Below are 19237 nucleotides of genomic sequence, written 5' to 3' on the forward strand. Positions count from 1 at the left end.
AATATTGTGTGTACTTTTTGTTTTATACAGTTGTCAGCCAGGCATCTAACTATGAAAAAATTACACTCCAAAATACCCCGGGCTTCTGACAAAACAACCCGGGCTTAAGCCCCGTAAGCCACCCCCACGCTCCGCCCCTGCCGCTGACTGTTTTAGAGCTCTTGGGTTCCTTCACATTGCTCCTAAAAATGTATATATTTAAAACAGTTTTCTGTATTATTTAGTTATACTTACTCTTTTTGCATTGGTTCTTTTGGTAATATCTACTTCTTATGTTGATGGCTTTTGTTTTGCCTTTTTGTGCAACATTTTCTTCCATCTTTATTAACTTTGCTTTCATTTTGTCCAGTTTTATTTCCGTCCATATTTTCAGCTCTCTGGTTGAATTCTTCAGTTTTTGTCTTTCCGAACACTAAAGTGTCTTATAAAATTGCCATATAGTGAAAGTTATTGTTCGACACATTCACTGGGACATTAGATTAGAAAGATATGCAAACAAAAACGGACAATAGAATAAGATAAACAAAGACTACTCAATCTCAGTATTTTAAATTAAAAGCGCTGTTGGCATTGTTTTTAACTTTTGTTAACATTAGCCTTTGGTGAGTAGAACAGATATTTTCTCAGATATCTTCTGAATGCCTTGTCTCGTATCCCATAAACAAGTGGACTAACAAGTCGAGGCAGAACGTGAACGAATACTGAGACTGTGTAGCGAATAGTCAGTACTCCTTTTGGGAACAACTTTGTCAAACCATTCAGCAGCAAATCATACACGTAGGTGAGCATGCACAGCAGCAGCTGGAAGCCGTGCAGCAGTACAGTGTTTCTTGCTTTCCTGGCGTTTGCAGCAGCTGCCTGTGCAGCGAAAAGGATTCTGAAATATGTGTAGACAAGGGTGAGCCAAACAATAACCAGAAATACAATGTTGGATATAGTTCGCTTCTTTTCTAATTCAGGAAGTCTGAAAACAGTTTCTCTAAGGCAGAAAACTCTTGAATGAAAGAAATCTCTGGATTCTGTGGCCAGGATCGTGAATAAATCTGGCAGAATTGCAAGTGAACTTAGCACCCATATCACTGTGATCACAACGGTTACATTTTTGACGGTACAGATCTGTGAGTGCTGGAGAGGGAAGCATATGGCAACATGACACTCTACTGCCATCACAGCGAGGGTCATTGGAGTGTTAAGGCTGGAAATTATCGAAATCAACAATAAAATGATGCAAAATGGGACAGGAAGAGTGAAAATGATGTAACTGAGGACTTGAAGGAGGGTGAACATTATGAGCAGCAGGATATCAATGATTACCAGATGAATGTACAGGATGTAACGAGGATTTGTGTTGAAAACCTGAAGAGAAGGACAGGATAGTTACGACTTATAGGTACATTACAGATGATCACCTAAGAATATGCATGAAATAAATCACATTATACGATGTCCCACATACATCCCAAACGTATTGAATTCTACAAAATTAATATCAGGAATGAATAAAATACAGACCTCATGTTTTTTGAATGTGTGCACCAAGCTGCTGTTGATATAGATGATGGAGACAGAGAGACCCACGGTAACCAGATTCTTGATGATGGCTGTGCTTAAGGAGTCCCGATACACCGCTGTTGTCGAATTCATACCAGCATTTGAACGGTTCTTGAGACGTCTGAAAAGTTTTCTAAAAACTGGACACTTTATTCATCAGCATTTCAGGTTCATATAACATAAAACATTAATATAGGAAAGCTTCAATACTGAAGGCTGTTTATCTTGGAAACATTATTCTCAATAAGAAAAATAGCAAATAGAAGCCAGAAGAGTAAATAAATATACATATATGTATTCATTATATGCTTTTGTTTTTTATTGTAAGCCCAATCATAATGGTAATGATGATGATCCTTCTGTTATATGTTTAATTTTTATGCACAATGTCATTTTTTAACCTACCAATCTGTTGCCAAGGAAAGAAAAACAGCAAATAGTAAAACAGCGGTTCGTAAGGCACACATATTATTTATACTGTAACACTTGATAACATTAAAAAAAAACATCAAGTGAACACAATGATGAAAAAGATCGTTATCATATGATATCGTTTTATCTCTTTACACACAAACAATTCAAGAACAGGCACTCACCTGGTTATGATCTCATACGACACAGGTCTAGTAAGTCAGGTAGATTTGATGTCACTTCTAATATAGAGTACTGGTACTAGTCAGGTAATAGTGAAGGGGTCTGGTTGTGTGTGTGCATGTGCACGTGGTTTCATGAGAGCCTTCAGAGTGCGTGTGCCTTAGAGGACACCCAAAGCTCATTACGTTTCATAAGTCCTGATGCTTACACGCAGTACTGAACAAACCAATTTAGATAAATGAAATCTTAAATAAAATTCTACTACAGCTCTTTACAATCCACTTCTTTTGCCAGATACTTTTTTTCAGTTGTGACTGATGACCTAAGGAGGGTATAATGAAAGCAAACCTGAACTTTCAATCGTTTTCATGGCATGAGAGACAAAATTTCAACAACACCATGGTGGTTGCTGGTTTACTTGTGGTTCCTGGAGTATTTTAACCTCCACGGCATGCATTTTTAATTTCTCTTTGATATTTGGGCTGATTGGGGCCGGAGAAATGTAAAAACAAAGAATTACCAGCTTTATTTTTTTTTTTTACCTTATTTTTGTTTTTAAGAAAAAATATGAGCCACATCTGAGGATATTCGTTTAAAATTTTGATAGAACAGTAGCAGTATAATGTCCTGTATATCAGGCCCTTGCAGAGCAAAATTGAGTATTTTGGTCTAAATAACCCAAAATGTGATGTCCACATATGTGGACGGAGGTAAAAAGTAGAATGGGAGGCAAGGCCTTCAGCTTTCAGGCCCCTCTTCTGTGGAACCAGCTTCCAGTTGGGATTCAGTAGACAGAGACCCACTCCTGACGTTATTCATCAGCATGTCACTTCTCAGGGAATATATAACAGAGAAAACTTTAATACTGACATTGTTTGTCCTCTCATAAATATTATTATCACAAAACAATCTATGGCTTTTAAATCAATTTACAAATATAATTTTGATAATATGTTTATTACATAGTTTTGTCTTACATTGTAATGCCTACCATAAACTAGTTTTCTCATTTTCTGGTGATTGATGATGACCATTATTTTAAATGCATCACACTTCTTATGGACCATGTCCATCCATCCTCTCATCCTATTCAGGATCATGGGGCGTTGGAGCCTATCCCAGCTGTCTTCAGGGCAGGGTACACCCTGAACAGGCCACCAGTCTGTTACAGGACTAACACGCAGAGACAGACAACACTCACATTAGTGCAAAAGGTTGCCCTATTTCCAATTTCGAATCAATTAACACTAAAACAGGGACACACAGGGAAAAGATGAAAACTCCACACAGATGTTAGAACTGAACTCAGGACTTTCTTGCTGTGAGGTAACAATGCTAACCACTAAACTACCATGCTGCCATGTGCTGCCACCATATCATTTTTTTAAACTTACTCATTTATCGGCATAGGGGAAAACAAAGGGAGAAAAATGGTACACCATAGACTAAACACTAAATTGAAGCTGCTAATTTAACCTTGGTCTTCAGTTGTTATTTTCAACATGTCTGCTATCGCCCTGTAGCCCTCACCTCAGTAGTGATGAAGTGTTTTGAACGCCTGGTCAGAGACTTCATCATTTCTTCACTACCAGACACACTGGACCCACTACAGTTCACTTACCGTCCAAATCGTTCCACAGACGATGCCATCTCTCATCTCCTCCACACATCACTCACTCACTTGGACATTAGAAGGGGGAATTATGTTAAAATGCTCTTCATAGACTACAGCTCTGCATTTAACACCATAATTCCCTCCACACTCACCACCAAGCTGGAGCTTCTGGGACTCAGCTCATCTATGTGTCAGTGGATCTCCAACTTCCTAACTGGCAGACCACAGGCAGTAAGGATGGGCGGACATGTCTCAGCCTCCACCACTCTCAGCACTGGAGCCCCCCAGGGGTGTGTTCTGAGCCCCCTGCTGTACTCTTTGTACACATATGACTGCGTGGCCACTACCAGCTCCACCACCATCATCAAGTTTGCTGACGACACCGTCGTGGTGGGCCTGATCTCTGATAACAACGAGACGGCCTACCTGAAGGAGATTAGGAATCTGGAGAACTGGTGCCAGAGGAACAACCTCCTTCTAAACGTCAGTAAGACAAAGGAGCTGATAGTGGACTTCAGCACTAAGCAGGAGAGGAACTACCAGACCCCCGTCATCAACGAGTGCCCAGTGGAGAGAGTGGACAGCTTCAAATACCTCGGAGTTCACATCACGCAGGACCTGTCATGGTCCTGTCACATCAACTCCGTGGTGAAAAAGGCCCGTCAGCGTCTCTACCACCTCAGACGCTTGAGAGACTTCCAACTGCCCTCCAAGGTGCTCAGGAACTTTTACTCGTGCACCATAGAGAGCATCCTGGCGGGAAACATCTTAACCTGGTTCGGGAACAGCACCATGCAGGACAGACGAGCTCTACAGAGGGTTGTGCGGTCAGCTGAGCGCACCATCTGCTCCGAGCTCCCTGACCTGCACTCAATCTACAGCAGGCGGTGCTGGACCAAGGCCAGGAAGATCGTGAAGGACCTCAGCCATCCCAACAACAGACTGTTCTCTCTGCTGAGGTCAGGAAAGCGATTCCGCTCCCTGAAGACCAACACAGAGAGACTGAGGAGGAGCTTCTTCCCGCAGGCGATACGGTCTCTCAATCACAATCACACCACCACACAGTACTGACCCACACATATGGTTCTTACACACACACTGGACATTCTGGACATTATTTTCACTTCATCACTTAAATCACTGCTGCTGTTATTGTGTATATATTTATTTATACTTCTTGTGTATTTTGTTCATACATTCTTATATAGTTCTATATTGTGTATTTTGTTGTACAGTTATTTTATTTTCAATTTAATTTATATATTTTATCTTATTCTTTCCCAGTGTGTTGTACAGTTATTTCATTTTTAACCTTAATTTATATTTTATTCCTTCCTAGTTAAATTTACCCTTTTTAATTTTTCATATTTATTTCCTATCTTATTCATAGCCTTTTCCTTTTTTGTTTTCTTTAGGTCACGAGCAGTTGTCCAAGCATTTCACTACATATCGTACTGTGTATGACTGTGTACGTGACAAATAAAAATTTGAATTTGAATTTGAATTTGCTGTGAGAAACATCTTCTATTCTCGCTCAAGCTCGATTTGTAAGTGATTTTATATGCATATATTTTTAAGTTCACACATATAACTCTCATTTCATAAGAGTAAATAGAAGAAGATCCAGACAATGTTTATTTCTAAACATGAAGTTATAACTGAAGTAATAGTTGATATACAGACAAAATATTATATTGTGAATTTATATGCAAGAAAACACAGAAGAGGCACTCACGTGGTTACCGTCTCACATGTCATACATCTGTCTAGCAGGTCAGCTACTAATACAGAGTAGTCAAGTAATAGCAAAGGCCTTTGTGTGTGTGAGAGAGTTTGGTGAGAGTGTAGTTTAGTGAAGGCCTCAAACTGTTGCCCCATTATGTGAGGTGTGACTCATGAACGCGTTTAGATAAAACATAGCAACTTAACAAATTCACAAATGTGAATGAAAACATTTTAAATACTGCTTCAGCTCTTTACAATCCACTTTTTAGGGTTAGGGTTAAAGGTTAGCATATTTTACTTGTGTTTACTAGTAAGATTTTTTTCTAATATTTAAATTTGTGATCGTGCTGGAGGTATTAAAGAGATTCTGTTGCAGTGGTTTGAATCCTATCTATCTCATAGAGTCCAATTTGTTCATGTATTTGCAGACTCCACTTCATACACTTAGGTTGATTATGGAGTTCCACAGGGTTCTGTGCTAGGACTAGTTCTGTTTACTTTATACATGATTATTTTAGGCAATGTCATTACAGGGCGTAGCATCTATTTCACTGCTATGCAGTTTATCTATGCATGAAGCCAGATAATGCACACCAATTTGTTAAACCTAAGGAATGGCCTAAAGATAAAATGACATGGATGGCCTCTCATTTTTTACTTCTAATTTCAGATGAAACTGGGGTTATTGTACTCAGGCCTAAAAATCTTGGAAATATGGTGTCTAACCAGATATCTACTCTGGATGGCATTACCTTGGTCTCCAGAGACACTGTGAGGAACTTTGGAGTCATTTTTGACCACGAAATGTCCTTCAATGCACATATTAAACAATGTGTACCGTCCCTTCCTGAGCCTGGTTCTGCTGGAGGTTTCTTCCTGTTGCTAGCTCATAGGGGGTCATATGATTTGTGGGGTTTGCTCTGTTGTCTTTTTATTATTGTAGAGTGTTTACATTAGAATTCAAAGCACCTTGAGGCAAAATTGAATTGAATTAAATGTACGCAAAAGGGGGCAAACTATTTTTCACACCACTGCAATTATCAGTTAACATAAGGGTCATTCCATTTCAAATCATCAAATTTTCAGAACAATTTCTGCACAATCATTTCTGATGGGTTTAAAAAAATTACATTCAAAATTTTGGACATATGTAATATTTGCTATGAAACTATAGCTTCATACTTAAATTATTTTTAAAGATATATGTTCTTGAAAATAATTTTTGGTCAACACACTTGCAGCATGTTATGTTTTTCACTTTGGAATCTGAGATCATGTTTGAACAGTATTATATCAAAATCTATTAAAGACTATAGTGATGGGATTTCCAGCTCTTTTTAGAGAACCGGCTCTTTCGGCTCGGCTCACTAAAAAGAGCCAGCTCATATATATGTATATGTATATATATATATGTATATGTATATATATATATATATATATATGTATATGTATATGTATATATATATATATATATGTATATGTATATGTATATATATATATATATATATATATATATATATATATATATATATATATATATATATATATATACATATGTATGTATACCACTCATATATATTCAAATGATTTAAAAAAAATGTTCATTTACCTGTTACTACCACACACCAAATCCGGTCGTTGGTACTTGCTGGCTTGGGTAGCCACTAGGTAACAAAAGCTCAACACTTCGCCTGCATCCTGGAGCACTTCTGTTGTGCTTTGTACGTGTTTTGGAGTTTTTACATGTTTTGGAGTTTTTACATGTTTTGGAGTTTGTATGTGTTTTGTCTGTAGGGGCCACCGTAAATCTACTTTTTATTTATTCTCTCCACATAAAATGTAATAAATAAATCATATATTACAAAAACCAACTATTCGCAGTTCAACTTTTAGCTATTTAAATTTTCAGCTTTTTCCTTTTAAACAAATTTTAAGTAAAACAACACAAAACACTGCAAACCACAACACAATTACATATAAATGAAAATATGAAAACAAAAAGAAGATGCACATTCTCTGTCATATGGGCCTGCATGAATAAACTTTGTGAATCCTTTAACATCCACAACTGTGATTACTATACCTTTCTAATGTGACGTTGTTGTCCCTGGCTCTCTTTCTCTCTCTCTCTCTCGCCTGCTCTGTTCCTGTGCTACTGCGAGTGTAAATTCCGCCCCTCCCCCCTCTTCCCAGCACAAAGCACAAGGCTCGTGTGCTGAGTGAAGCGGAAAAAAAGAGTGAGAGAGAGAGAGAGAGGGTGAGAGAAAGAAAAAAAACCCCCCACGGCTGGCGATAAGGAGCCGGCGCGACCGACACAGCATCCATAATTTAAGACAAATGTATTATTATTACCATATTATTCCATTTGAGCACACATAAATAAAAAAACATAAAATATTCTTAAATACAGTGGAACCCCGACTTACGAATACCCCATGTCACGAAAAATTCAAGTATGATACCAAATAACACAAGTAACAAAACTGAAAAGCTGGATCAGATCACTGACAATGAGCCAGTCCATTCAGATCAGTTCAGTGGTGTTCTGCATTCACTTCATCACTGCAAGTTCAAGCACTAATGTAGCTTACAGGAAGCCAAAAGCAATAATTACTAATTAACAGTACTATATAAAGTATCCTGCTCTGCAATTTCAAAATTTCCCTCCACATAAACCACCACATAAAATCCATTAGTGAGCCAATGGTAGCAAAATGTTTGCAGGAAAAAGGCTCATTTGATTATTTTCCCATCATGCACATAATTGGAGAACCTGTCTTACATAAGTAACAACAAAACTGTTATACCATTTTTCAATTTAGCACAGTAATGCTTTATGGAAAAACGGACTGTCAATGAAGTAGCATCTTACTTTGGAACATATTACACTAAACACTGAGCACCAAAAATGAATCCAATAACACCAAATTCTGAAAACTCATGAAAATATGTTTTTATTTGCTGTAGGTTAGGTTACTGCAGTTTTCTCCTTTGTGATACAAACAGGAAGTTACAGTATTTCTGCCTACAGCTTCAAAATGCAGAGACTAACAGAACACTGTTTCACTGTGAATGAGAGTTTAGAAAGATCAAAAAAATTGTAAGTCAGGATATGAGAAACATAAAGTGAATTTCACTACTCCCATTACTTCTACTTAGTCTGTATCTAAAAGAAAATGGTAATAAAATTAAGAGAAATTGATAAATGTGTAACGCCAACAATGTCTGTCTTGTCTGGGTTACCTGTGTACAAAAGCATTAGCATTTTTTGTATGAAACAAGTATTTTTTCAGGTACTTTCTGAACATCTTATCTCGTATCCCATAAATAATTGGACTGATGATTCGAGGCAGAACATGTATTAGTATTGAGACTGTGTAGCGAATAGTCAGTACTCCACTTGGAAACAAGGATGTCAAACCATTCAGCAGCAAATCATGCATGTAGGTGAGCATGCACAGCAGCAGCTGGAAGCCGTGCAGCAGTACAGTGTTTCTTGCTTTCCTGGCGTTTGCAGCAGCTGCCTGTGCAGCGAAAAGGATTCTGAAATATGTGTAGACAAGGGTGAGCCAAACAATAACCAGAAATACAATGTTGGATATATCTCTCTTCTTTTCTAGCTCAGGAGGTCTGAAGGTTGTTTTCAAAAGGCAGAAGACTCTTGAATGAAAGAAATCTCTGGATTCTGTGGCCAAGATGGTGAATAAATCTGGCAGAATTGTAAGTGAACTTAGCATCCATATCACTGTGATCACAACGGTTACATTTTTGACTGTACAGATCTGTGAGTGCTGGAGAGGGAAGCATATGGCAACATAACACTCTACTGCCATCACAGCGAGGGTCATTGGAGTGTTAAGGCTGGAAATGACAGCAATCACTAGCAAAATAATACAGAAGAACACTTGAAGAGTGAAAATGGCATAACTGAGAACTTGAAGGAGGGTGAACATGATGAGCAGGAGGATATCATTGATTACCAGATGAATGTACAGGATGTAACGAGGATTTGTGTTGAAAACCTGAAGAGAAGGACAGGATTTAGAACATGAAAGGTGAATTATTCCACTAAACATTGAACGGTGGATAAAAAACAACTGCTTCAGTGACCAAACTTGGACGTCCAAAAAATCACTTAAAAGACGTCACTCCAACGTCTCTTTGCGCGATGGAATGTTCACCGTGCAGAATATATCACATTCTGTCGTCTAGTATCTAGTTCTAAATGGATGTAATAAATAGATGCAAAATTTATGAGCAGGATACAGACCTCATGTTTTTTGAATGTGTGCAGCAAGGTGCCGTTGACATAGATGATGGCGATACAGAGGACCACAGTTATCACATTCTTGACAATAGCTATGTTTAACGGGTCCCGATACGTAACTGTTGTCAAATTCATGGCAGCATTTGAAAGGTTCATGAGTTGGCCAAAAAACCTGTAGACATCATTGATTGTTATGGCAGGTTGTAACACAGACGGTGTTAACTTTAAAAACACGGCAAAGTTTTGATATCTATGAGCATTCCTTATCTGATCAATAATAATCTTAGAAATCTTAAATATTCTGCAACACTATTACACCAACCATAAAACACCATATCCAAGCATCAAAAGTAATTCATTTTGCTTAAGCCAATAATTTACATTTCAGAAAATGCATTTTCTGCAATGTAATCCACCATAAATTATTTATTCTCATCAATTTTATAAAGTTCAAAAACCTTTCTGCTCCAGTTTACAACAAACTATGCTTTTCTGCACTAAACTCTGCTTTAGTTAAGTGTGAACTGCAATAAGACATTTTCATTAAAGAAAAAACTCCAAGTTTGACCTATAACATTAACTTAGTCACAACGAGCTGGATAATAGTAGCATTCTCATTCAAAGTAGTAACTTAAATCATAGTTGATAATTGCGCCTGGTTGTGTTACAATCAGAGTTATTATATAGCTGATCACATAAAATAAAATATACTACACTAAATGATTCAGTACAATACAAATCTCAAAGAATATATAAATAGTTTTTATAAACAACCCCACCCACCAAAGAATAGGTGCTCACCTGGTTATGGTTGACTTCTGTCTTGTAGCACTTGCCAGTGATTGATAATTTATAATAGTGGTTATATGCAAATGGCGTCAGGTGTGTCTCTGTGTGAGAGAGAGGGAGATATCCCCTCCCCCAGGAGTGCTCGTACCCGTTAGTGCATGCACGTGTGTATTAGGCACTTTTGCTAGCTCACGAAGAAGAGACAAGAATCACTGCAAATGTGTCAATATCATGCTTTGTCTTATGGTCCATCTCCTTAGGTTGACATGACACCAACACATGGTCTAGCGTCTTTGTTTAAAGTTTGAAAAGTCAGAGGATATTGTCAGCATTTAGGCTACAACATCCACTAACCCCAGCTCTCCTGCTAACCTGAAACAGCTCTTTGTATTATATGTGTATCCCTGCCCTAGGCCATGTGCGTGCATTAAAGGACTCCATTCAAAAGGCCTGCTCATTAAGGGTGTTAATACCCATTATTTTTTGTCTTTTACATCAGTATGACAAAACATAGATAGATTTTCTTTAGAACATGCAAATATAACTGAAATAACAAGGGAAAAAAGAAAAAACAAAATATATAAAAAATGAAGTTTCATGTATATATCTATGTCTATACAATGTGTGTGCTCGAAAAGGAGTAGGATTACATTTTTCCTGTTCCTACCCCCTTATTTCAAATTTCATTACTTACAGATCAATATTCAGAATTTGACATTAAATGATCCATACATGATTAACTATATACAAGTCTACGCTCATATACAACACATGAACACACACATATAAAACATTTTCACTTAAACCAAAACAACAACAAACTACATTGTTACTTAACCTAAGCACCCTGTGGTTAACACTAGGGTTGGACGATATATAAAAATTTTCCAACCGACAATTGTCAGTCCAATAATGAACGTTGGGCAAAATATATATTCGCGCATGCACAGACTTTTTGATGGGCGGAGCCATGCAATCATGCATGGACTGATTTGCGTGTTCACAACTCAGAAGTCCAAGCACATCTTTGCAGGAGGTCTCCTCTCTACAGGAGCTCACTCCAATATCTTTAGGGGAGAGATATTGGAGAAGTGGAGAATGACTCAAACTGGGTGTCTATTGTCTTGTGCAGTCTGGGAGAAGATTGGATGATGAGGTGGGTGCAGTTTTCTCTGCGGTGGGGTCGGGTGGGCTGCCCCGGACTCTGTGGGGCGGGGTGGTGCTGCTGCTGTGGGCCCCGGTCTGGATGGGCCTAGGCCACATTGCCCTGGTGGGTTCCAGAGTGTTGGGGTACCTCCTGGGGTCAGCGGGGGAGCTGGCCCCAGGGAGGGGCCACTTGCCCCTCCCTTTCTTCCCTCCCCATCCTCAGCTGCCTCCTTCTTCCCGCTCCACCACACCCACACACACAACTGCACCTCAAGCAGGTGAGACACCTGCTTGGGGTGCAGGTGTGTGACCAGGGTGCAGGGGAGCCACTCCCCCTCTGTCCCCTTCTGGCTGCCTGTGCCTAAATTTTATTCCGCAACCTAGACATCCACATTACTCACACTCTCATAACACATACATATAGAGACTTGGGGGTGGGCACGTTATACAGCGTCCAGAGGATGGTCTGTGTATTCAAACCAACCTCTGGCGCTGGTGCCCTATCCTCAATTTTAAATGCATATAGACACTGAGGCTTTTCAGGAGGAGCCGTGCTGCTCTCTGGCAGGAAGCACCATGCCCTCCTGTGTTTTAAATGCACTTTAGAACAGCATGCAGCAAAACTATGTATGAGCGGGCGGAGGGAGGTTTGGGCCTTCACTCACCCCCGTTCTGTTAACCGTCGGGGCTGGGAGGAGGTGCTGGCCGTCCGATTGGGGTCTGGGATGCGGGGTCTCCCTGCTACTGCAGATAAGGAGGCGGTCTGCTTTCCTCCACTCCAGAGAGAAAGGTTACATCTCCCGGGTCTGGGTATGATTTGCCCCTCTGGGGGCTGGGGTACCAGGGCCTGGGACATAGAGTATGTTTGGGGAGTGTGAATGTGTGTACAGTGTCTATTTGTGTCTGTCTCCACATCGGGTGAGTGTCGAGTATTTGTTTGTGTATATGGGAGTGGGAATGCATGTTTGTGTCTGTGTGCACCTGTTCATCTGTGTTTATATGACAGCTTGGGTCTTAGACTCCACTGCTATTGTCAGCGTTTGACATGATATGTTGGCGCATGTGTTGTGTCTGTGTATATTAGTTTTAAAGCATGAGTGTGTGTGTGTAAACTACAGTGCTATTTATTTAGAGACAGATAACATGAGCATGTGACTGCTGATCATCCAATCCTCCCCCCTCCAAACTGTGTCTTTAGCTCTCTTCCACTAGTACATATTTGGCTTCACTCAAAGTGACTCAACTCATCTATTACAATCGTGTACCACTTAATACGTGTGGTGTTGTTATAGCAATGTGGCTGAAAGTCTGTGACATCATTTGTACGCAATACAAATGCCACAACAAAGGAGGATGTCGAGGTGATGGTATACCTGCTGCTCGGTGTATGGCATGTTGTTTTCTGTGCAGACATTTCCCTTAATGGCTGCACCAATGGTTTTAAAAATAGCGGTTTGGATTTTTGTGAAGGAGACACCGTTATGACTCATTGAGTGCCACCACTAGCCGATTGGTGGCATACAGTCGGTTGACATCACATTTTGCTTGGAACCCTGACGGAGTAATTACCTGGTACCAGGAACTATCACCTAATGGAAAGCACTAAAAACGTAGTCAAGCCAAGCTAAAATAAGCAGGTACAAGTGGAAAAGGCCTATAAAGTGCAGATAAAATTGAGAGGCAGACAATAGCCCCAACCACAAATCTCTGGCTAACACACCTGCTCCTGCAGGTCCTATTTCTATAGTGATGTACTGAGAACCGTAATCACTATAGGGTAATTAAAAAGGAGGGGCAGGTCACCGCGCAGCACCTGTTTGAGTGATGTGGGGGGAGGGTCAGGATGCAAAGGCTAGGAGCCAGCTGCAATTCATGGTTTGTTTTTATACCACTGTATATTTAATCATTCTTTGTTAATTTTTGTCTCTTTTCCAGTGTGTTTTTAGTCCTGTCTCCTGCTCCTCCTGCCACCTCTCTTCATTTCCTTTCATATGATGTAGCACTTGATTACATACTCCCTCCCTTTTGGGGAAAGAGTAATCTGGCCTTTAGCAGGTCTTTAAAATAAGCAAATGCAATCTGACATCAGCCATCTACTGGTCGTAGTAGATGGCTGCCCCTCCCTGAATCTGCTGGAGGTTTTGTTTAAAGGGAGTTCTTCCTTCCCAGTGTCACCAGGTGGTTGCTAACAGGCTGCCATCTATTTGTTGGTGATTTTTCTCTGTTTTATTGTAGGGTTGCAATCTTGTAATAAAAAGCAGCTTGAGGTGTCGTTGCTTTGTCTGTTTTTATATAAACAAATATATTTAGCAGCATTTTGTCAATTCAATAAAATGTTATTTATATAGTTGCAAAAGACAACCAAAATTGCATCAAGGCATTTTATGCTGTAAAGTAAAGAACCTACAATAATACATCAGTAAGCATGTATTTATTTATTTTTTACACACTGCTTCTGCATATTGGCATAATAAAAAAACAACAACTAACGACAACATGTCACGCTGTTTTCATGTCAGATTGCATTTGCTTATTTTAAAGACCTGCTAAAGGCCAGATTACTCTTTCCCCAAAAGGGAGGGAGTATGTAATCAAGTGCTACATCATATGAAAGGAAATGAAGAGAGGTGTTCATCACACATTTTATTTTTCCAATACAACGCCCTACAACTTCTCAATGACTGCATAAAGTTTCGCAAAATCACACACTGCAGGTGTGTATCTTAAGTATTTAAAGCTTATAGAAACCAAAGATTTAAGCCAGTTATGCTCCAATCAAATGGGTAAAGATATAAAATACACCTTTTAGTATCTGCTTCAAGGTCAGAGATCAAACATCACACAGTCACACAATTAGGAAAACACTAGTTTCCACTGGATCATCTCCAAACTTTAAAGCAGTATATTAGGCATTGTGAGACAAAGGAACTTTCTTTCTTTGAGCTTTTTAAAACATTTTTTAATACACCATTATATGATTCATAATGACACTAAACTATACTACATTATAAACTACAATATAGATAATGCTGACATCAACACAAAGAAGAACAAAAACAATGCAGATGAGATTTTGGGGGATTTCCATATTACCACTGCTGACATCAGCATTAGTTTTAGTATCGCCTGTTACTTACATATCATGTTTTGATACATAAAACCTTAGAATTGAAGGAGGATGCACTTCTTTTTTTTTAAAGTGGACAAATATTTGCCAAAGAGTTAAAACAGTACATTATCACTAGTAACAGTAACGTTTTTTTCTTTCTTTTTTTTGTTGCTTTTTTAAAATTGTTTTTTTTTACTTAATTCAGATTCTATACAACTCGACTAATAAGAGGAAGGGTAATGTGTGATTTTCAAGACTGATGGTGATACCTATGTCTGAGCATTTAAAAATCCAACATATCAACTAATATTTGGTTTTTTTTCTGGAACACAATGTGCACCCAATGCATGTCCAGAGGATGAAATCTAGTTAACCTGATGATTAATTAATGTTTTTTACCAATACACCTTTCTAGCTGCCCTCTGCTAGATCAAGAATATTATAGTCTAAAATCGGTCTCGTTACCCATTTTCATGGTACACAACAGATACTTTTTCAAATACTGTTTAAATGTCTTGTCTCGTAACCCATACACAATAGGGCTAACAAACCTGGGGACAATGTAGATTATGATATAGGAAATAAAAACAACTATTAGATACTGTTTAGGGAACCAGCGCACCAGAGCCTGCATTAATGCAGTTGCTATATAGGTTAGCATAGACAACAGAAGCTGAAAGCCGTGGAGCAGGATTGTGTTTCTCGCCTTCTTCGACTCTCGCTTGGCTGATTTAGCTTTGTTAGCAGCAAAAAATATCCTGAAGTATGTGTACATGAAGGTGAGCAAAACTACAATTAGGAAAATTAAATATGAAACCTCTTTCTTTTTTACAATGATTGGATGCCGGAATAAGTTATCTCTCTCACATTGTATTGTGGAATAAAATAACTCCACTGGCTCTGTTGCCAGAATAATAACGATGTCGGACAAAGCTGAGACTGCACTCATGGCCCAGATCCAACCTATAGCCACGTATGTTCTTTTAGTGGTGCAGTACTCAGCGTGTTGCAGTGGTAAACAAATAGCAATGTAGCACTCTAGTGCCATGAGAGCTAAATTTATTGGAGTATTGAAGGTGGTGAAGATAGCCAAAGTGATAAGGAAGCAACAGAATGCAACATTAATTTGATAAAAGATATAAGTGAAAACAAATAGACTAATTGAAGAAGTGAGCTGGATCATGTCATTCACCACCAGGTGGATGAACAGGATGTAACGAGGATTCAAATAAAATATCTGAAAGACATGAAACACCTCATCTCACTTTTATTACTTTAATACATATATTTTTTTTTTGTGTTAGCAATATTTAGGTATATTTTTCCAATAATGATAATTAAATAAAAACAACAATAAGAATAAATACTGACCTGGTGTTTTCTGAAGGTGTGTATCAGTGTACCGTTAATATAGTTGATGGTAAAGCCGAGAGCCAGAACGATGACATTTTTGGCCACGGCTGCACTTGGCGAATCGCGATATTTCAGACTGCTCGACGCATTGAGGGCATAAGATGAGGAATTCATAGAGATGCTTTTTCGGGATCCTTACAAAAGAGTAAAAGTAAGTCACACACACTTTATTGCCTAAATTATTCATTCAGCCATCCAAATAATTGAATTCAGATGATCCATGGCCACAGGTGTATAAAATCAAGCATCCAGGCATGCCGTCTGCTTCTACCAACATTTGTAAATCAATGGGTTGCTTTCAGGAGCTCAGTCAATTCCAGCTTGGTACCATGATAAGATGCCACCTGTGCAACAAACCCATTGGTGAAATTTCCTCAGTACTAAATATTCCACAATCAACTGTTAGTGGTGTTATAACAAAGTGGAAGTGACTGGGAATAACAGCAACTCAGCCACAAAGTCATGTAAAATTACAGAGAGGCATCCGGGGGTGCTGAGGTGCTTAGTGAGCGATGCTGAGTGAGCAAAGGTCACTAACCTTTTAGTGACCTTTTAGCTCAATTACATTAGCTCAAAAACAGTGTGTAGAGAGCTTCATGCAGTGGGTTTCCATGACTGAGCAACTGCATCCAAACCTTACACCTTCAAGTGCAATGCGAAGTGTTGGATGCAGTGATGTAAAGCACAACATTCATTTTACCTGAAGCAAAACAATGATCCTAAATACACAGCTAGGAAACGCTCAACTGTTTCAGAGAAAGAAAATAAAAGTTGTAGAGTGGCCCAGCCAGTCTCCAACTGAAACTCTGGAAAGAACTAAAGCTCAGAGTACATAGAAGGGGTCACACAACCTTCACACAAATAAGCTGCTTTGCTCAAGCTTTATGCATTAAAGAATCCTAAATACTGCACTATAATGAACTGATAGCAGCGACAAAGACAAAAAACTTTCCTACCTTAGACAGACCACTTCAGTCTCCACTTTGACCAGTTAGGAAACTGATGTGGAAATAATTTGTCTTTATATTAAGGAGTTTGATGCATGACTCCTGTTAAAGGTTAGAAATGATGTCACTGATACTGTTTCTCCTCATTGGTTAAACTTTGGCATCTTTTTTTTAAAAACATTTCTGTTCTGTAAACTAATACCAACCCCTGTTATATCCCTCTGGGTGTTATTACATTTAAAAAATATATCTAACGTGAAAAAAACAACAAAACAAAAAGACATTTTCATTTATTGACAGTTAAAAACATTTCCTCTTTGTACTTTTTATCCTGGTGGGAGAAATGTGTGATATGGGAAGGTGTCAATTTGGCCTCAGTTTCAGAGCCCTTATAGCCTTCATAAGCACTCACTCAGTCACTGAACTCTTTAAAATACATTACAAAAGATCTGAATTATTTATATAGAACAAATACTTAAATAGAATGTATTATAAAGCATCAATGGAAAATTCTCAAAATGGGGCAAAAGAAAAAGAAAAGAAAAAAATCAAGAGCAAATTAGCCTAACCTTAACACCAACAGACATAACCACACAGCAAAGTACCAAATGCCTCCTTTGACTTACACTATGTTGCCAAATGTATTCCCTTGTCTGCACTTGTCACATGCATATGAGCTTGAGTGACATGGCCCAAATGCCTTAATGCCCACTCATATCCTGGGCCATTTGATCTCAGTAAGTCACTCGATAGGGTGGGGCTATGTTTCACAATGGGTTCACCTGAAACCTTGGCTGATTGTGACCCACACATGTTTTCAAACCTAGGCTCTTGGGATTTGGCAGAGGATCAATAGGGGGTTCAGGACCCTCTTAAGGAAACTCCCAATAGCCCTTAAAAATCTGGGCCTCTGGGATTGCTCTTAGAACTGAATACACTTCTTGGATGAAACGTCTTCAAGAAACTTACAGAAGTCCGGATGCTTTTCTTTCCAAGCTCCTTAAACTGTCTTTGTAGTCCAGGCCCAGGATGGACTATGGCAAAGACATAAATAATGAAGATCATTTGTACATGAATAATGAAAAATGGTTGGTTTTGGTTTTAAAAAGCCTCATCTACAGAAGACTGAAGATGGTTTTAGAAGAAGATGGCTTTAGTTGATCTCTAATAAGAAACAACACATTTACATAAGTACTATGACCCTGACAAGAAATAAAGCAGACTACAGATCATGCACTTCTCAAGAAAAGAATGTAATAGCACATTAAGGTAGGTGTCATTAGCATCAATCAACATGCTGCTATTTTTATGAGCACCACACTAATGCTGAAGAACTTTCCATTCTGTAAACCTTAGTGTTTTTACCTTAATGCATTAAGTCATTTAAAAATATCACCTGGAATGTATTAGTTAATTAAAGAGAAACTCTTAAACTCAGAAGAATGTATTTTGGATCTTATTTTATCAAGGAAAAATCACTGCATTCAGCTAGTTTAAATATAGATAATATGATAAATAACTGCAAGAAATGTCAGGAAAGACTCTGAAATAAAGTTTTACCATTTTTTAAGTCACCAAATATTGGCTTGAAAAATCCTGGCTGGGCTCTACTGACATCTTCTGGTGGGCGCTTCTGACTGTTTTAGAGCTCTTGGGTTCCTTCACATTGCTCCTAAAAATGTATATATTTAAAACAGTTTTCTGTATTATTTAGTTATACTTACTCTTTTTGCATTGGTTCTTTTGGTAATATCTACTTCTTATGTTGATGGCTTTTGTTTTGCCTTTTTGTGCAACATTTTCTTCCATCTTTATTAACTTTGCTTTCATTTTGTCCAGTTTTATTTCCGTCCATATTTTCAGCTCTCTGGTTGAATTCTGCAGTTTTTGTCTTTCCGAACACTAAAGTGTCTTATAAAATCGTGTCTTATAAAATTGCCATATAGTGAAAGTTACTGTTCGACACATTCAATGTGACATTAGATTAGAAAGATATGCAAACAAAAAAGGACAATAGAATAAGATAAACAAAGACTACTCAATCTCAGTATTTTAAATTAAAAGCGCTGATGGCATTGTTT

The 19237-nt window shown here is 38.5% G+C and overlaps 3 protein-coding genes across 3 annotated transcripts; all 3 read right to left on the reverse strand.

Annotated features, from left to right (window-relative positions):
- Positions 1–576: 576 nt before the first annotated feature.
- On the reverse strand, positions 577–1644 carry LOC146632860 (odorant receptor 131-2-like). The gene is made up of 2 exons (XM_085353570.1): positions 1513–1644; positions 577–1356 (listed from the first exon to the last, which is right to left on the reverse strand). The coding sequence occupies exons 1-2, from the start codon at positions 1642–1644 to the stop codon at positions 577–579; spliced, it is 912 nt and encodes a 303-aa protein (XP_085209696.1).
- Positions 1645–8724: 7080 nt separating this feature from the next.
- Positions 8725–9908, reverse strand: LOC146632861 (odorant receptor 131-2-like). Its single transcript, XM_085353571.1, has 2 exons — positions 9756–9908; positions 8725–9507 (listed from the first exon to the last, which is right to left on the reverse strand). Exons 1-2 carry the CDS (start codon positions 9906–9908, stop codon positions 8725–8727), a joined length of 936 nt encoding a protein of 311 aa, XP_085209697.1.
- Positions 9909–15235: 5327 nt separating this feature from the next.
- Positions 15236–16323, reverse strand: LOC146632862 (odorant receptor 131-2-like). The gene is made up of 2 exons (XM_085353572.1): positions 16168–16323; positions 15236–16033 (listed from the first exon to the last, which is right to left on the reverse strand). Exons 1-2 carry the CDS (start codon positions 16321–16323, stop codon positions 15236–15238), a joined length of 954 nt encoding a protein of 317 aa, XP_085209698.1.
- Between the last annotated feature and the right edge of the window lie 2914 nt (positions 16324–19237).

The sequence above is a fragment of the Diplotaxodon limnothrissa genome, linkage group LG5 (genome assembly GCF_057381915.1).
Source record: "Diplotaxodon limnothrissa isolate DT_005_m linkage group LG5, D_limnothrissa_male_GT1.1, whole genome shotgun sequence".
Lineage (NCBI taxonomy): Eukaryota > Metazoa > Chordata > Actinopteri > Cichliformes > Cichlidae > Diplotaxodon > Diplotaxodon limnothrissa.

Coding starts and splice junctions, on each gene's coding strand:
- LOC146632862 (XM_085353572.1), bottom strand. CDS start 16,323: ATGAATTCCTCATCTTATGCCCTCAATGCGTCGAGCAGTCTGAAATAT. Junction 16,034..16,167: donor ACACCTTCAGAAAACACCAG/GTCAGTATTTAT, acceptor CATGTCTTTCAG/ATATTTTATTTGAATCCTCG.
- LOC146632860 (XM_085353570.1), bottom strand. CDS start 1,644: ATGAATTCGACAACAGCGGTGTATCGGGACTCCTTAAGCACAGCCATC. Junction 1,357..1,512: donor ACACATTCAAAAAACATGAG/GTCTGTATTTTA, acceptor CCTTCTCTTCAG/GTTTTCAACACAAATCCTCG.
- LOC146632861 (XM_085353571.1), bottom strand. CDS start 9,908: ATGAACCTTTCAAATGCTGCCATGAATTTGACAACAGTTACGTATCGG. Junction 9,508..9,755: donor ACACATTCAAAAAACATGAG/GTCTGTATCCTG, acceptor CCTTCTCTTCAG/GTTTTCAACACAAATCCTCG.